The following is a 19,993-nucleotide window of genomic DNA, read 5'->3' on the forward strand; positions in this document are numbered from 1 at the left end:
GCGTCACCAGGAACACAAGCATCGTTATTTTGCAGACTCCTGCACCTCATATTTGTTAAATGAAGTCCCGGAAACAAGAGTTTCCTAGAAGTCTTTAATTATTCCGAAAGCTTCAGACTTGCTGAAGGTAGTGTTTAATAAAAACAAATGGCTTCTGCATTATTTGCTCCAGTTTAAAAGACAGCGAGGAGATGCAAAGCTGCCCTAGTCAGAGCTTTTAGGGCACCAGGCGCAGCAGCCCCCTGTGCTCCGGGAGGGAGCCCTGGCCCCCTTGCACCCAGCCGTGGATGCGGCGGCCGCCCCGCTCCTCGCTGCGCTCCGCCCCGACCCTGCCCGGCCGCCGCTCCGGGCACGGCCGCGCCGGGAGCCGCCGGGAGCGGCGCGGGCACGGGGAGCGGCGCCCGCAGGGTCGGTAAGGGCAGGTAAAGCAGCGGGCAGGAGAGGCAGCGGGCAGAGAAGCAGCGGGCAGGAGAGGCAGCGGGCAGGTAAAGCAGCGGGCAGGTGAAGCAGCGGGCAGTGCCCCGGCAGCCCCTCACAGCCGTGCTGGCAGCGCTCGGGCACGCGGGGCCCGGCGCGGGTGCCGAGGGGCGAGCGCCGCACCCGCCCTGTCCCGCGCACCTGAGAGCGAGGGCGTGTGGCGGGGATGCTCCGAGGGAGCTCGGGAAGCAACGGAGGATTGCGGTGTGGTGCCAGCTGCTCGCTCTCCTGCCCTCATCTCTTTGCTTCGCGCCACAGTAGTTGTCCCTCTGTTCTCGCCACTGTTCCATCTGTGTGGCTCTGCCGATGCCGTCCCTGTACGCCAGCGCTTGCCTTCCTCCAGCTGCTTCCTATCGAACCTGGGAAGAAAAAACACAGAGGAGAGCAGTATTCCGTCTTGCCAGTGGCATCTTTTGCAGCCTCTATGTTCAGCAGAGGTCTTGCTTTCATTTTTCCTTGCAAATGTCCAACAATTTGAGAGAGAATATTTATCAAGCAAAAATTCTTTATTACTTTTGGGTGATTTGGTGAAACCCCCAAGCTCCCCAATAGGCACTGAACTTAAAGCGCAAGGCAAATGGAACAGGGTGGGAGGGAAAAGGGGAGGAGGAAGCTTCATTTCTTCATGCAGAAACTGGATGGAACAATCCTGAGAAGGAAGGAACAGCCACACTCTTTCCGTGACATTCTGGAGAAGGTCATGTTCCATTTCAGCCTGAGACACACAACTGACTCACTCTCCTGGTGTCTCTGAAGAAAAGAAATCAGTGATCTGTTCTAACTCTTTCTGTTCTTAGGGAAGGATACATTTTGTGTGGCGCTCTTTTAGCCACTTACCTGCTTTGAGTTTCTACAGTGACCAGCAGTGAAGGGAAAATATTAGATCATGTCGGAGTTCTGGTTAATTTCTGCCCCAGGAGACAAAACTAATCTGCAAGCATGGGAGAGAATGAACACTGTGACATCTAAGTCCAACCTGTCCAGCAACAGTAAATTCCATATTCCAGACTTAAAGGTAAGTGAGGAAGGGTTTCGTGTATGGGCAAAACAGCAGTATTAGCCAGGGCTAAAGACTTTTGGAATAAATATGGAATTTATCATTTGGGATAATATGCAGAGAATAGAAGGAGCCTGTGGTTGGGGGATGAGTTGTGTTCAGTCAACTGAAAATTGATCAGAGAGAAATAAGTCATTGTTCTTGATGCTGAGCTTCACATTGGAAGGGTAGATGTATAAGGAGTAAACATGAGTGAGATGTAAAATAGCTGATCTATTGCATTCCATGTACAATGTGCTCCTAGTCATCAAAGTCATACAGCATGGTGCATCTTGGATTGCTAATGCAAAGGGAGCAGCTGACTACCCACAGCCATGGCAGCAAGACTACTGATAGAGAAAATAGTGTTCCTTTTTTGTATGCACACCTGAGATTGATGAGATTTTCCTCATCCATGGACCTTATTTTTGTCATCCTTGGACCTTCCCCCACTGGTGGTGGTGAGAGTCTGCTTATGTTGAAGGAAGTAAAGCATTTGGAGTATCTGAAGACGCCCATTCACATTATATTTGTTCTACATAAAATTTGTTTCTTCTCCCTTAGATTGACCCTACATAATGTTGAGCTGGCAACATTACAAGAAAAGGTTTGGCAGTATGCTGCAATACCATAAACATGGGGTTATGACTGACAGTGATTCAAAAAGCAGATGTTGGTCAGAGATGGCTTTGTGAGAGACTTGCTTTGGTAATAACAGAGAACACAGACAGACACCCCCTTTTGAATAAGTGCTGATTCCCTTTGTTCTCTTTGTACATCTGACTTGTTTGTATATGTGCATTATTTGTGTGCATTTCCAGTCACTATTTTGTCTGGCTAAAGACTACTCTATACATCTTGATGATAGAGGATGAAGTGAAAACAGGAAGAAAGACACTGACGTGTAATCTTGAGATTACACATGCTTTTTTCCTTTATTGGAAAAGGCTTTTTATGCCCTAGTTCTTGGGTAAAGGAATTGCTACTATTTTCCACCAAGTAAATAAGGTTCTGCCAAACTGTTAAATTCATGTGTACTAGGGACAAGTCAGTCTCCTTAAGGCTCTGCTAACAAAAGCCTTTGACAGAGTTGTGCATCTTTCACCTAATTCTCATCTTTTGCACAGGTGGGGACACTGGATGCTCTTGTTGGTCTGTCAGATGAGTTGGGAAAACTTGATACCTTTGCTGAAAGGTAAAATAGATCTTATTTACCACCTACAAATGAGAAACAGACATTGTTTTTATGGGATGGTATGTCCTTGTGTTCTGACCTTGGTCTGACTCAGATCAGCCTGGACTACAACTGGACTAAAGTGGATAGGCTTTGTTTAACCCTTGTGTTGATTGTCATGGAGTGATCACAAAGAAAGGATCATTCCTTAAAATTTAGCTAAATTATAGCCATGGTTGCTTTGTCAGCACAGCAATGCAGTCGAGTGGCAGTGCTAGGGAAGCTGTTTCTCATAAGGAAAGTGCTTTAAATGGGGGGTTGTGGGGTTTTTTGTTTTGTGCTTTTGTTTTTATTTTAAAGAACATCTTCCCACCTCATCCAGAAACTTGATAAAACAACATTTAGAGAATGTGAACCCATCCCTGATCTTGTTTTGACAGAATATTTCTATTGAACCTTCTATCTCTTTTCAACCAGATAGAGGACTTCTAATGATTATATTCTTTTGAATAAAGTCCAGACTGCTCCCTCTCAGGATTTTAAACTCTTTAAAAACTAGAATGTTGACTCATCAAACCTACTTAAGAAAATACTCACATGATCTTGATGACAATTACCAAGTTTGCCTACTGGGACAAACTGACCTGGGCATACAAAAGAATAATGTAGTACAGCAAGCTAAGAAAATGACAGGTTTTAAGATACTTCATGGCACAAGGTAGACTTTGAGGCAGTGAAGGTATAGTTGCTGGGTTTTTCTGCTTTGTTCTACTTTTTGCTTTGGCAGCTTACCTGGTTTTGGTCACAGACACATGCATTAGCTCTGGGTCTTTTTGCCTTTTTTCTCCCAGTCCAGACTGATAAACATTTTCTTGTCTAAATATGCTCAATCCTTTCACAGATCTTTGTGTGGCAGTTTTGAAAATATACAGAAATGCTGATATAAACTGTTTGCATCTATGCTTGGCAGTTTAGGTGAAAGTTGGTCTGCTAGAATGCATTTCTCCATAGCATTTTTTTTCTGATTTTCTTAGTGCTACACAAGGGTTGTATTAGAATGATATTCTGGGTTGCACAAAAGATTGATCTTTTAGAATCATTGATATGATTCATATGTTGAGTTGAAATGGACCATCACCATTTAGTCTAACACTCTGCTCCTCACAGAACTACCTAAAACTAAACCATACTGCTTCTTCAGGACTTTAGGCAAGACAGAGCAACTTAATTTATAAACAAAACCATCTCCATTGTGACTCTGCCACAAATACTGTCCCATATTCTTTGTAACACGTTCCAGGTTCTTCATCAATTGTAGAGATCCTTGAGGAAGTGGAAAGGGGAGCAAATTTGGGGAGAGACAGTGCCCATACCTGCTACATGTCCTAATGGAAAGTGTTTGATGATCCTTGTGGATCTCTTCCAACTCAGAATATTCTGTGATTCTGTGTCTCTAGTCTCTAGTCAGGGTAGCAGATAGGAAGCAGCTGTGTGATCTGGGTTTGTGGTCTGCCACAAATCATTGGAACTGACATTTCAGAAAGGCATAACTAATTCCCAGCTTTGTGAAGCATTAGAAGTTCTGAAAATCTGACTGCAGAATCCATGTGAATTCATGGAGGGCAGTTAGAAGTGAAATGTCAGTAGGAGCTCCTTAGGCTCACTGGCTCCTGTTATCTTTGTCTTTACTTGCCAGCACGATACAGCTGCTTGTTCAAGCTGAACACCACTTTACTCCATTAATTGTCCCTTTAATGCCAGTAATGACTCACCCTCTGATGGGCTCTAGGGACATGGAGCAAAGGAGTCAGTGAGGCCCATCCACTGTAATCTGCTGAGGCAAGGGCTCTTGTTTTTCTTATTTGCCTGTCAAGATAGGTAACCAGGAAAGATCAATGAGATTTAAAAATAAGAAAGATGTTTCGAAAAATAAGAAAAATGCATTAGAGTAGTAACATTAGAGTAGTAAGAGAGAATAACAATAATCAATGGTATTAGCAGACTGAGTCCCACAAGGACATACAAAAGCATTTTATATTAAATAAATGCCTCAGGTTTTATGTCTAAATTGTGATTCAAGGGTTAAAATGCCAAGCACTTGCACTTGGTTGAAGTAAATGGCATTCAGAGGGTTACAAGCCTGTTCAGATGACCTGAGCATTTATGTTCCTGGTCCTGTGAAAGAGCTGCCTGCTGAACTGTTGCTGGATAAACACAGCTGCCAGTAAAGCCAGGCAGTGCAAACCTGTCAGCGCTGCCTCCTGCCAGGACAGCAGAGAAGGGGCAAGAGTTTGCAGGAGCTATTGTTTCCACATACTTTTATTATTTATTTACACAGAGAGGAGGAGTGTTTTTCCATGTCATCCTGTGGTAGCATGGAGCTCTCTCAAAAGCTGACAGTTTCCTGGGTCACTCTTACCCAGGGGTTCTCTCTGGTCCTCGGTCAGTGGCATACCTGGGAGTGGCCTCAGATTGCAGGACTTCTGCTCCCTGCAGTGTTTTGGAGGCCTGGGGAGGTAGCACCATTTCTTTCTCAGTATCATTTAAAGAGTGCTAGACTTTTTTTTTTTTTTGGAAGCTAATGACATTGCAGCCGTTACAGAAGCAAAACATCAGAGTCTCAAGACATAATAGTAGGTTAAATGGAGTTACTCCCTTTACAGATTTTTATTACTTCTTGGAGTAGTTTTGCTGAAACTCTCTCTTTTTATAAAGCTTAATTTTATCATGATATTTGCTCAAGATGGGATTCATCTTAAGGCAGAGATCTGATACTTGGCTGTGAAAACTGTTCTTTGTTGGATGTCAGTGTAGTCAGTGGGGCTCCTCCAGGGGTCTGATTCCTGTCATTTACTCCAGACATCAGTGGTGTGGAGGTGATAGGTTCTGTCTTTGCAGGGAAATATATTGGGTGAGTGAATCCCACTTGCTTTTCACAGGATGCAATGCAAGGCACAGAGGCTAAGGCAGGAGTGGAGAACATTCCTCTGGCACAGTGTATGACACACAGTGTGGCTGTATCCTGATGCAGGGACCACAGGATGTGTGGGTGGGAAGGGAGCCAAGCCTTGCCTGGGCAGGTAGGACTGTCAGGTGCATGAGAGCACACACCTGTCCCACCCTCTGTATCCATGGAGAGAGGCCAGAGCTGTCTCCCACCAGCCAGTCAGCCACCAGATGCACTCAAGAGTAATGAAAGCAGCTCAGGCCCTTTGGAGGAACTCCTGGTTTATACATGTCCCTGTGAACTGCTTTCTCCATAATGTCTGTAGCCTCCTGCCATGCTGGTTTTACCAACTGCTGTCTTGTTACAAGTTCTTTGGGTTCTTTGAGCATTGTGAAGGAGAAAAAAAACAGCTCTATCTACGAGCTGAAATTTGCAGAAGTGCTTGGCAAGTTTGCTGTTGTTGGGGAACCTCTGTCTGGATCCCTCAATCCCCCCAGCCTGAGTGTGGGCAACATGTGCTCTGCTCCAACAACCCTCAGCTGCTGCTGGGCCCTATGGGGCTGCAGCCAGGTGGTGAAATACTGCAGCAGCTCTGAGAAGGGGTTGTGAACTGGAGCACAGTGGTATAGATTCCTCCTACAGGCACTCTGAACTGCATCTGTCCGGGGTCATGAGAAGAATTATTTGGGTTGAAAGGGTACTTTAAAGATCCTCTAGTTTCAGCCCCCTGCCATGGGCAGGAAAACCTTTCATTAAACCAGGTTGCTCGAGCCCCTATCCAACCTGGCCTTGAATGCTTCCAGGGACTGGACATCCACAACTTCTCTGGGCAGCCTGTGCCAGTGCCTCATCACCCTCACAGTAAAGAATTTCTTTATGTCTAGTCTAAATCTTCTCTTAGTTTAAAACTGTTGCCTCTTGTCCTGTCATTATAGGCACTGGTAAAAAGCCTCTGTCCAACTTCTTATAGGAGCCCTTTATATATTGAAGTCACAAGATCTCCTTCAGACTGAATTGACCTCAAACAGCACAAATTTTGAGTATTGCATTCTTGGCAGAATCAGCAATCTCAGACTTTTCCTACCTGTCATAGGACTGGAAAACCTTTCCCAAGACTCTAAGTTTCTTCATGGTAACAAAGATAAATGCAACTGCTTTGCAGCACATGAAAGAAAAATCCTCTTCTTTGACACTTTCCTGGTATATATACCTGGCCCAAAGTCCCTTTTCTGCTCTTGAAAACCACAGGACTGGTCACAACATTGTCCAACCACATAACACAATGTCCAAACACCCTAGAGGCCCTTTCACTCTCCAGCTCATCTGCAGCTGTAGTCTCCTCTCAGTAAGGAAAGAAAGAGAAATGAAGCAGAAATGAAGCCTGCTGTTACACTCCCTGTCACAAGGCCAAGGATTATGTCCACTTTGTTTCTCTGCCAATTTAATAGTCAGGCAGTAACCTTGTAGCTGCTGGGTTTTATAGAAGGTGTAATCAACCTAGGACAGTTAGGGAACTGCAGGCCAAATTTTTTTTTAATATTTATGAGTGCAGAAGGATACTTAAAGAACCAGAAAGTCTTGCAGGCTGTATGAGACAAGTACTTTGACAAGGGGAGCTACTGCTAGAGGGACTTGATTAATCCATTTTTTAAAATGAGCAAAGAATAAGTGGCACAGTGGAGACCGTGTTCTCTAGGAGGGTCTCTGTACAATACAGACTACTCTGAACTGGGCAGAAGGATTTGAATCTAGCTCTGCTACACCTTAAAGGAATGTCTTGTCCACCATGCTTAAAGAAAGAGAGAAAGAGTCCTGTAAAGAAAAGGAATAAGAAATAAATTCCCCATCAAGCAAGATAACACTGCTATTTTCCCTGGAGTATTTTCTGAGAACCTTTTCTCAGTGAGCCCTAAGGATTTCTTTAGCATCCTATGGAATGGGTCTTTAGTCAGTGTCTATATGTAGCCTCCTTTGCCTTCATCGCCTTGGGGGTTTTAAACATGAGTTTCTTGCCTTTCTTGCCTTCTGCTTTCTGCTATGCATATAATGAGTGTACAGAAGACTGAATCTTGATATTCTGTAAGTCCAGAGCACAGGCAAAATGACATTACCCATGTTTTTGCAGAGATCAGTGTATTTAGAGGTAAGACATTTAGTTCTGCATTGTGTCCTAGATTTTTTATTATCATTTGAATTGCAAATTAACCTGCCTTTCTTCAGAGGTGTTTTGTTTGGGCATTTCTGTGTTTATCAGATCACTGTGAAACTGTTTTTTAATAATTCTGTTTCTTCACTAACAAAGTTTCTTTTGTTACACTTAAGCGTAATAAAGAAAATAGCCCAGTACATAGGAGAAGTTATGGAGGACTCAAAAGATAAAGTCCAGGAAAATCTTCTGGCCAATGGAGGTAGGTGCTGTGAATGTGGGGGTTTAAATGTATTGATGCTTTTGCTTGCTCCAGAATATGAATTTGTGGAATTGAAGCCCTCACACTTCAGAAAGGAGCATTTTATAAGAATGTGTCTAGCCTGCTCCCATTTTTCTCAGCAGAAGCTAACTTTGGAGTGAAGATGAAAGTAAGAGACATCCTTGTTCACTCCTAACATGACTTAGCACACTCCTGTGCCCTGCCTGGGCTTGATTTCTTAAGGACACCTAAATCTCATTCTGTATGGTTGTCAGTGATCTGTCAGTAATTTGCATTCCCCAGCTGGAAAAATACAACAAAATTGGATGTGATATGCATGCTGATTACAGACTTGCAACATGATGTTTTTGGATAAACTAAGAGTGTACACTCCATCTCCCTTTGTCTGCAATGTTGTACTTCAGACCTGTATTAATAAAGGATGGGGAGGAAGTTCTTTTAGCAATGTCCTTAAATGATATAAAGCTGATGCTTGATGGGTGTAACTGTTCAAGAAATACAATAATCCCATTTACTGTGTTTCAGGGCTAAAGGATAAAATGAAATGTCTCCAAAGTATGTTGAGGACTGATGGTTGTGGTGTTGTTACATGCATGCATTTGTGTATATTAGTGCTAGACACAAGTCTTGGTCTGGTTGTAGAGATACAGTGATCAGGTTACGATGGATTTCTCAAGTAACAACCTCGTAGCTTGATCACGATATCCCTATGACTTGAGAAACAACAGGTTTCATTAATTTCCTTTGTTTCCCCTTTTTACACCATTTTTCCCTATCAGCTCTGCATGTGTTCTGTTAGAAGGATATGGAAATTACTTGCATATGTTACTAATTTCCTCTGTCTGGGTTTGGTCATCCAAACAAATCATATTGAATTAGGACATTAACCTTTTTAAAATTACTGACTGCATCTTAAAAAATGAAGTCAGCTCTAGTATATGAGGATTCCCCTAATATATTCCAGTCTCAGTCTTCATAAGCATCAGCAACTTTACTGGATTAATTCTTCCTTCTTCCCTTTCTGATTAGTAAAAGAACTATAAAGATGAAGACTTCCTTGAAGCTGTGAAATCAGAAACAAAATTTTAAGACATGATTTCTTGTTGCATGGTCCTGTTTCATACTAGTCAACCATCCCAAGATGGTTTTCAGTAGCCTTGACTTTAGCTCACTTGTATATTACCCCAATAGCAGTTTGGTTGTGGTTATGTATCTAAAAGTTTTTTGCTAGATTTCTAGGAAAAAATATGCAAAATAGTAAAAAATACAGCACTTTTAGTTACATGAACTTTCACACACACACACACACACACACACAGAGACACTCAACTTTCCAGTGGACAACAGTTGAAAGCAGCCACATTCAAGTTTTCCTCTCATAGAGGGAAATGTGTTCTTGTGTAATATAGAAATTTTTAATGTATCATAACAGCCTAAACAACCTTTCTTGAAATGTAAGTAAAACTTTTCTTCAAAGATTCGTACCAAATTCTCTTCCATTTTTTGAAATGTTAAACCTAAATGAATGAAAAAATTTGGCAAGTGGTGGAATCATTCTTTAGAGTGAGCCCAAAACAAAGCAAAATGGGAAGCATAACAATTTTGAAGAATCGAGTGTTTTGGAGAAAAAGTGTTTAACATTGTGTTTTAGAGCTGGTGTGTAAGTTACATTACAAGACATGCAGGCTGTGGGTTCCCTGGGCAGCTGTGGGCTGGTAGGAATCATCTCTCCTGGGTGGGCAGCTGTGTGAAGCCTTTTAGAAGTGACTCGACAGGTTCCATAAATGAGGGATGCCATTCCAGGAGCATCAGGGTGCTGGGGTTTCTTGGCATTTTAAACACAGCTCTGCTAGTGTGTTCACAGTAGTTTGTGCCATCCCCAAGATCAGTCTGCTTACAAACCTGCACCAGAGCTTGAAAAACTGGGCTGAGAACTTATTCTGTGTTCAACTGCCCAACATTTGGATGCTACTGAGATTCAAGGAATGTGAGGATAGAAAGGACGTGTGAGGCTCTTCAGGGAACTTTATATTTCATCAGCTATAAATCAGTCAGTCTGTCTTTAAAGAGCCTATGTCTGCAAAGCCTAAGCACATGAGCTTAGAGGAGAGGCAGCAGGGTGAAATCCTTGTGTTGTGTACCCTGTGCTGAAAATGCTGTGTGGACTTTGTTGCTGAAGTATTTTTGACCTCTCTGCCTTCCCCACAGAGATCACGAGCAAGCATCAATGGAGAACTGTGCATGCAGCAGCTGTGTCATAGCTCTCCCAGTCTTCTGCAGTTTTGCCCCTTTTCTATGTCCTCCCTGTGCAGGAGAATTTGCTCATTCCCTATGGGATATTAGCAGGAAGAGTTGGATCTTTGCCCTGTGACTCTTTGACTATTGAATGTGGGGGACATTGACACAGCTGTAGTTTTGCAAGAGGGGGAGAACACTGCCATGGCAAGTGCTCTCTGCCTTCCAGGCAGTTTATCTCTTGCTAAGAAGCCTCTTTCTCCTAACATAAGATTTTCCATGCTTTGGAAATCTAATAGGGTAAACTGACTCTGTTGTGGGGTGAGAGAAGCCCATGGAAAGGATAGTGCTCTCCTGCCAAGGGTATTCAGTATCACATGAGACTGCAGAGTACCCTCAGCCTGTTAGTTTGGCAATTACACAGTTTTTCACATTCCTTCTCGTGCATCTTGGTTCACAAATTTTCCCCTAAACCTCAAAGTCCAGCCCATAAGAAATTGTGCCCAGACCTTGCTGTGGGACTGAATTCACCCTCTGAACAAGGCAGTAAAGAACACTGAAGGGCCCCAGCATGCATGTCCTTTTACTTGGCACCTTGAGCTTGTTTTGCTCTCTATCACCTTAGAGCAACTTCCGAGACATTCTCCGTATCTACCCTCCTGGTTAGAAAGGAAGCCCACCCTTTAGGTGACAGTGCTTCTGGCCTCCTTGTCTAGACCTTGAGACCCAGCCTGCTGCCTTCCCTTTGTCTCCCTAACTTTCGGGGGGCAGTCCCAGCCCTTCTCATTGTGGCAGGATGCATGACTTTACCCCATCCTAGAAAGGTCTGCAAGAACTCTATGTAGTGGTGAGTTCAGCATCCAAAGACTGTCAGGACTCAGACAAAGAGCTGCTTGATTTCATGAGCTGCTGGAGGAGAATTCTTTATTTGGTACCATAATGTACTAAGACTTAATGTTTCCTAACATTAAGAGCCCTTGATCTTCAAACAGTGAAACAGGAAAATCTTGTTCTAGGAGCTGGGTGTTGTATGTGTTCATTTCCCCTTCATTCTGGAAAGATGGCATGCGTCCCTGTGGTCCAAGGGTGCTTTGTTTTGGGGGTTGCATGCACAGGTCCTTGCTGTGAATTTCTGTTCTTGGATGCTGTGACTAGATTTATCTATTATATAAATGTCTTTAGCTTTGTGTGAAATGGGAACCTCTGTGTGCAAAGTCAATGAGGAATTCCTCATTGCACTTGAATTTGTTTGATTTCTAGTGAGCACTTGACTGAATCACAAAGAAGTGACATCTGCTACGGTCTTAGTACCTTTAATCAAGCTCTCAGCAACCCTGAATATTACTGCTGATCCTGGGCACAAAGTGTTTTTCTGATAGCTGTTGCTGAGATTAAATTCAGGCATATTGCAGAAATCTAGATTGAGATTACACAAAACTGTTTTTACTGTGAAGAAGAGTAGCTGTACACTGCTGTGTCCCACTGATACAGATAATTTTACACTTTTTCTGTACTGTTAGGTGTAATGCATAAAAGATTTTTGGTTTAAGTTTTAACTTTTGGGGGATGTTTAGGATCTAGATCAAATCTCTATAAGAATTGAGAAGTAAGCCTCTGGTTAATGCTCTGAAGTTAATCAAAGCTATGCCTAAGCTATAGCTGGGGACTACTCCCCAAAGCTTGACCTGCCATCTGGTACACTATCTGCTTTCATGCATCTCTTTGTACTTTCAGTTGACCTAATTAGCTACTTGACACGGTTTGAGTGGGACATGGCCAAATACCCCATAAAGCAGCCACTGAAGAATATATCAGAAGCATTAGCAAAGGTAAATTGTACTCCAGATTTTAAGATGTCAGCATGGGGAAGCATGTCTTTCGGCTGGTTGTGATCCCTCCTCTCATGGCGGGAGAAGAGCCTTTGCCTTTGGTTTGGGCAGGAACAAGCTCAAAAGCACACAATTTGTACTGAAAAAGTTGATACTATTTTAATTTCTACTTCGATAATAATGATACATATATTGAAACCTATCCAGTCTGTAAGTATGTGGCACTTTATCAGATTCACTAGAGTACATTGATATGTTTGATATGTTTCTCCATGTACTGCCATATTATTCTCCACTTTGGAGGTGTTTTTCACAAAATTGTTAGTCTGACATTAAATCAAAAGCCTTCAGGCTGAATGAATTACTTACACTGTCAGTTCATTCAGAAAGGCATGATGTGTTGTGGTTCAATGTAGGTAACAAATAAAACCATGGACTTGCCCCTTAGGTACAGCTCTAGCACACCAACAGCAACTGCTGACTGAACCCTACTTTCTGCAGAGGCCTTTGCCCCAGGGGAGCTCTGACCCTGGGTCTCTCTTGGCCGCAGGTCAGTGGTTTTAGGGGAGCTGGCAGCTGTGTCTCTGTGTTAAGGTGGTAGCTGTGGGACAGAGGTGAGAACAAGGCCTCAAGCACTGCATTGACTCCCTTTTTTCACTTTGTTTTAGCAAGTGACTCAAATAGAAACAGACCTGAAGACCCGATCATCTGCGTACAACAACATTAAAGGAAATTTGCAAAGCCTGGAGAAGAAAACTATGTAAGTATTTTGCACTGGGGATGCTGCTGCTGGCTGAAATGCGGGCGGTGTGTGCTCACACCCATTGCTGTGTTCTGGTGAGAACAGCTTTTCCAGCTTTGGGACATGCTGAGCATTTAGAGACCCAGTGAGAGCAGATGGTAGCTGGTGTGGTCAGCATATCTCAAAATAAGCTCAGGGAGACTGAAGTTCCTAATAGGATTTTATTGACAGTGTGAGCAGGCAGTTTTGGAAAAAGTCAAGTGTTTTGCACTGATGGGAATTCAGGGAGTCAAAAATAAGATGAGCTGTGTCAGCTGGTGGATTCCTTTGCCACATGGAGCTGTGCCCTATGTTCTAAACAGCATTTGCAAAGTCCCATAGGAAACAGCTCTGTCTTGCTTGATCCTGCACCTCACTAGCATCCCACTTATATTTTTTTCTTTTTTTCCTTCTGTTGGTTCAGATAATGTGCTGTTCAAGCTTCCCAAATGTTCTCTCTTCTGACTTCATCTGCTTATGGTCTTTGACTATGTCAGTGCTGATACCTGGGTTTTTTCTATGATATCACTGGGGAGAATGGTAAAATCCAGTAAGGAGTAAATTTAAAACAACTTAGATGATGCTGTGCAAGCCTTCACCCAACACGTGCTTGTATGTGCCGCTGTTCCTACTCAGGATTGGGCACAGGGCACAGGTGGCTGCCTGACACTGCAGCCAGCCAGGCTGGCAGCCTGCTAGCCAGGGCTCCAGCAAAGTGAGGAGGGAGAAGAATGAAGACCTCATGGCCAGGGACAATCTTCCTTGTCATCATTCCCTCCATCTTTAAATGCTGTCAACTCTGGTGTCCACCAGGACCAGATAGCTTGGGTTGAACAAACAGCTAATAAGTTACCAGCCAGTTAGTTGATATTTAGACTGGTCCAGTGAACCTCAAACCCAAAACTACTAGTTTAGGTCCTTCTTCACTCCTGCCCAGTGACAGGGAGGCAGCTCCTCTTCACACCTAGTGCTTTCCAGCCACATACAGCCAGCTTGGCTATCTACATGTCCTAGGAATTAATGTGATCAGGTTGGCTTAGTGTGTGGAGACCTCCTGGAAACCTCCTGCAGGTCCCACCTGTGCATGAGACTGCTGCTCTTGCTGCCATTCAGCAGGAGGTGTCTCAGTGTGCTGGTCCAGTCCAGGAATGCCAGGTTGCTGTGATGGTTTAGGTCTGTACATACATAGCTCACTCTGCCTGCAGCACAGTCACACAAGCAGCTCACCAGGCTTCCTGAGAGAGCAGGCTCTTCCCACAAGGTGCAGTGATGACTGGGAGCAGATGTGCACTTCCCAAGTATTTAAAGCCTTACTGTAAAAACAATAGCAACAGAATGGTGTGTTTTACATAAAGGGCATAAACTGGCCTCCTGCTAGTCACCAGTATTGTGTCCTTTAGTATTAGTTACTTTTTGATTTTTTTAGTTGCAGTAAAAATAACAAAACAGCCATTTAAGAAGTGTATCTGTGTCCTTTATCCACCTCCTTCGGGACCTTCTTCTCCCCCAGGATAGATTAGCATCTCCACCCATTGCACAATGCCTCCAATGTTCCACTGCTGAGTTCCTGCTACTGTTATTTTTACTTTGTCTTCTTCACCGTAGGGGAAATCTGCTGACCCGGACCCTGGCAGACATTGTGCACAAAGAAGACTTTGTTCTGAACTCCGAGTATCTTATCACGCTGCTCGTCGTGGTGCCAAAGTAAGGCAGCAGTGTGGGCACACACCCCGGGTGGCACTGAGTGCCAGGCCTAAGCACCACAACCAGGGGACACCTGGTTAGGTTGGGGTGGCTCATGAGTGCCCTACAGGTGGAGCCCTTAGCAAAAAGAAAGAAAGAACAATTTCTGCCAAGAGTGGTGCTAGCACCAAAGAGGGAGACAAAGACTATGCCAAAGCTGGAGCAGGACAATTGGCCTGAGAGTTCTTCATGGTTACGAGTGGGTTCTCATGTAGGAATAGTATGAGGTAAAAGAAAACCAGATTTTTACTGCAGCATAGCCAGTCTCTAAAAGGAATTAGACCTGTTCAACTCACAATCTCTGCTGGCTGTGCCCTTGTAAGTGGCCGTACTTAGGATGACTGCTAACAATGGGGAGGTTACACCATGTTCTCCTCAGAGCCCTACACAAAACTTTTCCTCTCCATATAGCCCTGTCCCAACACACAGACAGCACCATCACTCTTCTGTCTCTGAGAAACAGGTTGCAAAAAGCTGTCTAAGTTTGTTGACTTCATTATATGAGTTTATTCACACTAAAAAGAGACTTCTCTCTTTACAAACTCCTACCATACCCTTGTGTCCTTTCTCACAGGGCTGGCATTCACCATGAGTGCAGTCTAGCACCAGATCAGCTCTGGGATTGCACATAACAGATTTAGCACATCTGCCCATGGACCAGAGCAGCTTGTGCAGGGGTCCTGGAGCATAGGACACTGTGTGGCAGCCTGGAAGTATATGCCACCTTCTTCCCACCATCAGTTTCCTGATACTGACCCTTCCTCAAGCCAAGATCCAAAGTGAAGACTGAGGCTGTAGCATTGAGGGAAGCATCTCCTCAGCTGCTGACTAGGAGAGGAAAGGATTGGAGAGGCTTAATGTATTTTAATGACATAACCAAGCACGGAGTTCAACCCTTCTACCCTAAGTTATTAGCTTAATTGACTACATATATCAACATTGGCTTTCCAGTACATAGTATTTATTTACTGTGCTTTGTTTTGTGTTGCTCAAAGGTCAAGCTACGTTCAGTGGCAGAAGACCTATGAATCACTCTCAGAGATGGTAGTACCTCGCTCCACCAAGTAAGTGAAATTCCAAATTAAGCTCTGTGTTTGTTTCAGACATCCGTGTCTTGTTTCAGCCCCTCACAATGGTGGATCCTAGAGGAAATCACTAGTCTAAATGCATAGGCTCCACATTAATGTATCTGCAATTCAAATAGAAATTAGTTTGTTGAAGGAAAGTACAGATGAAAGAAAAAAAGGTCACTTTTTTTTACAATTAGCTTCCCTTTTCCAGTAATCTATTTCTTTTTACTTTCAACCAGGCTGTTGCTTGTGTTTGCAATTTATTACATTAATTGAAGTACAGTTCAGACATATGCAATCATATAGAGCTTTATGGAAAGTACTTTATAAAAAGGTGAAACACTAAATCTGCATTTTAATTGCTTCCTGTTGTAGCAGAGAATAATTCAGCATACTGTCATTTGCACTAGCAAAAGCCATATTAATTCATCCTTTCACCTCGGGTAAAAAAATCTTTCCTAGGACTTAAATATTCCATTGCTCAGCTCATGCAGACTATGAGATCCAGTCCAGGGAACAAGAGCTGACCATGGTATTACCTGAAATGCAGAAGGTGGAAAGCATACAGAAAGAAACAAGCTGTCTTTGTCTACTTCCTGTCACAAAAACACAAGTGCATGTAAAGGTGAGGCAATGTTACCAGGAAACACAGAAAAATCAGGCAGGCAGAATGTGTGCATATTATAGTGGATTCAGGAACTAAACCAATTGAGTTTTACATTGAGATAGAGTAGCCAGTGCAGGTAAAGTCATTGTTCCTTGTTTCTGTCACAGCAGTTTTCAAAAAGCAGGGTGTTGCTCAGTATCATAAATGAAAATAGAAAGAATTGCAAAAAGGGAAGATAAAGGTAAAGAAGGCATGAGGGATTTGCCATATCAAATCACAGCAGTGGATTTCCCTCCCACAGAATGATTGCTGAGGATGCAGAAGGAGGACTCTTCACTGTGACCCTATTTAGAAAAGTGATGGATGACTTTAAGGCCAAAGCCAGGGAGAACAGGTAAGAAGCCCTGGCTGCTGGGCAGGGCAGGCTAGCAAGAGATGAGGATCAGGTGAGGTTTGTTGTGTGTGCAGCATGCTGAATCCATCACTGGTTTTAGGACTTCTTGACTGCTTGCATTTCTGTTGGTCCTAAAGCCACTGAGAAGGCAGGGTGGGAAGGAGCTGTGGTAGCAGAATCCTGTTCTTTAAGCTCCAAGTTACAGATCCTGGAATTGCCCTTTCTGCTCTCATTCTGCTGGCTTTCTGGGGGTGATTTCAACTCCTACCCTCCACATACTTTAACTTGTTAAATGTCTAGCAACTTCCCATACTTGCTTCTCCTCAGAAAAAATAAATGAGTGTACATATTGCCTGGACTAAGGCTTGTGAGAGCAAATGTCATTCAATTGTAGGTTCATTGTTCGAGAATTTTATTATGATGAGAAGGAACTGAAATGCGAAAAGGAAGAGCTGATGAAATTAGCTTCTGACAAGAAACAACAATATGTAAGTAGCACCTTGGGAGTTGGTGGCCCACATAGTTGGCAGCCTTTGCTACCAGGATGCCTAAGCACCTCTTTCAGAAATTACTTTATAGTTCCAACTGTCTCTTGTGAGCTCCATTTAGCCCATAAAATGAAGGCATGGGAAAAATCATAATGATTTGGTCAAGGTCACTTGAGTTTCTGATAGACTGGGAGCCACTATCAGGCTGCCTGAACTATCCCAGCAGCCCATGATGGCCTCAGTGGCAGTGTTGGCTATGGAGCTCCTTCACTCAGCAAGGGGATCACAGCACTGTTCTGGTCTCACAGGGCCCCTTACTGCGCTGGCTGAAGGTGAACTTCAGTGAAGCATTTGTGGCTTGGATTCATGTGAAAGCCCTGAGAGTTTTTGTAGAATCTGTCCTGAGGTGAGTTAAACACAGAGTACAGGCAGAGATTAATGGGGAAGTCAAAATGTACAGCTCTCTTCCCAGTGCAGTTCCTTTGTGGGAGGAACCCTTACACACCTTGTTTTGTCTTGCTTGAGGTGTGTGCCTTACACACACTATTACAGAATCTCACAGCAGACAATACAGATGTCCACAAAAAAAAGTGACAGATGAATCTGATGAAAAACAGGTACTTATAGGGAAAGGAAAAACAGAAAGACACTGTTTAGTTGACTTTCAGCTTCAAAAAGAAAATGCTTTCCAATAAGGAGGCAGAGTTGTTTCTGCAAGACACCACCAGTGGGCATGCCTGGAGGCTGAGGAGGGAGAAGGGCATGAGCAGACAGCTGTGGCCCTTCCAGCAGATGATCAGGTATGTTGTGTTCCAAGGTATGGCCTCCCTGTGAATTTCCAAGCAATGCTGCTGCAGCCAAACAGGAAGTCTGTGAAGCGCCTGAGAGATGTCCTGAACGTGGTCTTCAAACATCTGGATGAAGTTGCAGCAGCAAGTATAATGGATGTATGTATTTGGACTGCAAGTGCACATGCTGTAGCTTCTCTCAGCTTAGCTAAATGAACACTTCCACTGTCCTGGGGTTAGAGCATGCATCTGCTCACATCTTGCAATGACAGGAGTCCTGGACACAGCTCTAATCCCAGCTGGTTACAGACTGGATTAGGGTAGGCTTAGATTATGATGCAGATGCAGAGAGATTGCTTATATATTCTGTTGAAGCATCTGATGTTTACAGCTACCAGAACAAAATAGGTCTGCTCAATTATGGCTGTTCGCCTATGTAAAAAGCTTAAAATCTATTATAAACATTCAGATTAACACAAGCAAGAAAAATTAATTTGGAACTAAAACCTAGGACTGTCACACCTCTGTCCCCTGTAAAAGGCTGTCATTTATACATAACCTAGGCCTTCAACAAGCAGCAGTACTTGCTTTCTCCTTCCCCATATCTTGAATTACAATTCAAACCAATTTAGGCTAAAGCAATAAATGAGGTAGCAGGCTTTCAAAACAGCCCAAAACCAGCAAGCATGGGTCCCACTGCATGAAGGAAGGACAGAGATGAGTTGCTGTAGAGCTGAAGCACACAAAAATGCTACAAGTTCATAACAGCACAGGCATGAATTCTCAATGCTAATTACATTAGGCAACCTGAAACAAGATGTAGAGCAGATTCTCAGTGAATTCCCCACTTTAAGCAGGCTCCATTGCGCCTGTGGGAAAGGAGCACAAAAGCAATCCCCTGGAGCTTGGAACTGCACAGGTTTACTGGTACTAAAGCGGTTACTTCCTTTTGCAGCCTGGCATGGACATCCCTGGGTTACAACTGAGCAATCAAGAATATTATCCTTATGTCTATTTCAAGATTGACCTCAGTCTTCTTGACTGCAGTTAAAGAAGAATTGCTCAAGCTTCATCTATTAATTTTCAAGACTGTCATGTTACTGTAGGACAATCTTTAGCTGCTGAAAGTCAAATTAAAATGCAGATACTGTAGCAGGATGATCTTTCTACCACTTCTAGTAATTTTTACAATGACTACAATAAAAGTAATCTCTTATTCATAGTTTTACAAAAACATATTTCAGAGGCAGAGGTACTATGGTAGTATTTATTTTTTTTGGTAAATTACAAAGATGGAATATCTACTGGACTTGAAATAAAGCAATTTAAAAAGTATGGTGGCTAATGGATCTACCAGGTGTATACAGTCCTCTTTTTCTAACAAAGCAAACTTAAAAAAATCCAAACAGAAAAAGGAGAAAGCATCAGAGCAAAGCCCAAAGTTCCTTTAATTTAACAAAAAAACCCACAAGCCTAAGAGGAAAGATCCTCAAAAGTGTTGTGGAACTTATCATAATATGACTCACGGTCCCAAGTACTCATGAGTTTAGTTTTTGCAAAGATATTTCAGTTGGAACAGTTCTATTACAGCTCATCTGCTGGGATGATTTAAGAGTTGGAGCACATCTCCTGCACAGAATCAGCAGTTACTGCTGGGTGCCCACAGTTCTGACACTGCCTTTCACAGGGATGAGATACGGGCAATCTCTTACTGACACCAGATGACAAATATCCATATTACGTTATTTCCTTGAAAGAAGGGGAATCTTTCAGCTCTTTCATTCCTTATTTATAAACAAGCTGATCACATCAGGGTCACTTCACTAGACACCAATATACAAGACATGGAGAGCAATAAAATAATAGTATTTTTATTAAAAAAGCAGCAGTAAACATCCCTATTCACAGTCCTGATTCCCCTTCCAAAGGAAATAGCAATTTCAGATCAAAACAATGCCAGATGGGAAGTGAAGAGATATTACTTTATTTGCTGGA

General features: G+C 43.1%; 1 protein-coding gene across 7 annotated transcripts in view; it reads left to right on the forward strand.

Moving 5' to 3' along the window:
- Window positions 1-19,451, forward strand: part of ATP6V1C2 (ATPase H+ transporting V1 subunit C2) — a 32,478-nt gene extending 13,027 nt beyond the window's left edge. The window contains exons 1-13 of one of the 7 annotated variants that reach the window (XM_050972531.1): window positions 357-422; window positions 1,275-1,492; window positions 2,641-2,708; window positions 7,957-8,042; window positions 12,033-12,127; window positions 12,796-12,887; window positions 14,514-14,612; window positions 15,647-15,715; window positions 16,630-16,722; window positions 17,117-17,210; window positions 17,519-17,616; window positions 18,028-18,157; window positions 18,954-19,451. In XM_050972531.1, coding sequence (XP_050828488.1) covers window positions 1,364-1,492; window positions 2,641-2,708; window positions 7,957-8,042; window positions 12,033-12,127; window positions 12,796-12,887; window positions 14,514-14,612; window positions 15,647-15,715; window positions 16,630-16,722; window positions 17,117-17,210; window positions 17,519-17,616; window positions 18,028-18,157; window positions 18,954-19,049 — 1,149 coding nt within the window. In that variant the 5' untranslated portion in view covers window positions 357-422; window positions 1,275-1,363 and the 3' untranslated portion in view covers window positions 19,050-19,451. The other 6 variants (XM_050972534.1, XM_050972533.1, XM_018920811.3 and 3 more) reach the window with 6 other exon arrangements.
- The last annotated feature ends 542 nt before the right edge of the window (window positions 19,452-19,993 follow it).

This window comes from Serinus canaria, chromosome 3, assembly GCF_022539315.1.
Source record: "Serinus canaria isolate serCan28SL12 chromosome 3, serCan2020, whole genome shotgun sequence".
NCBI lineage: Eukaryota > Metazoa > Chordata > Aves > Passeriformes > Fringillidae > Serinus > Serinus canaria.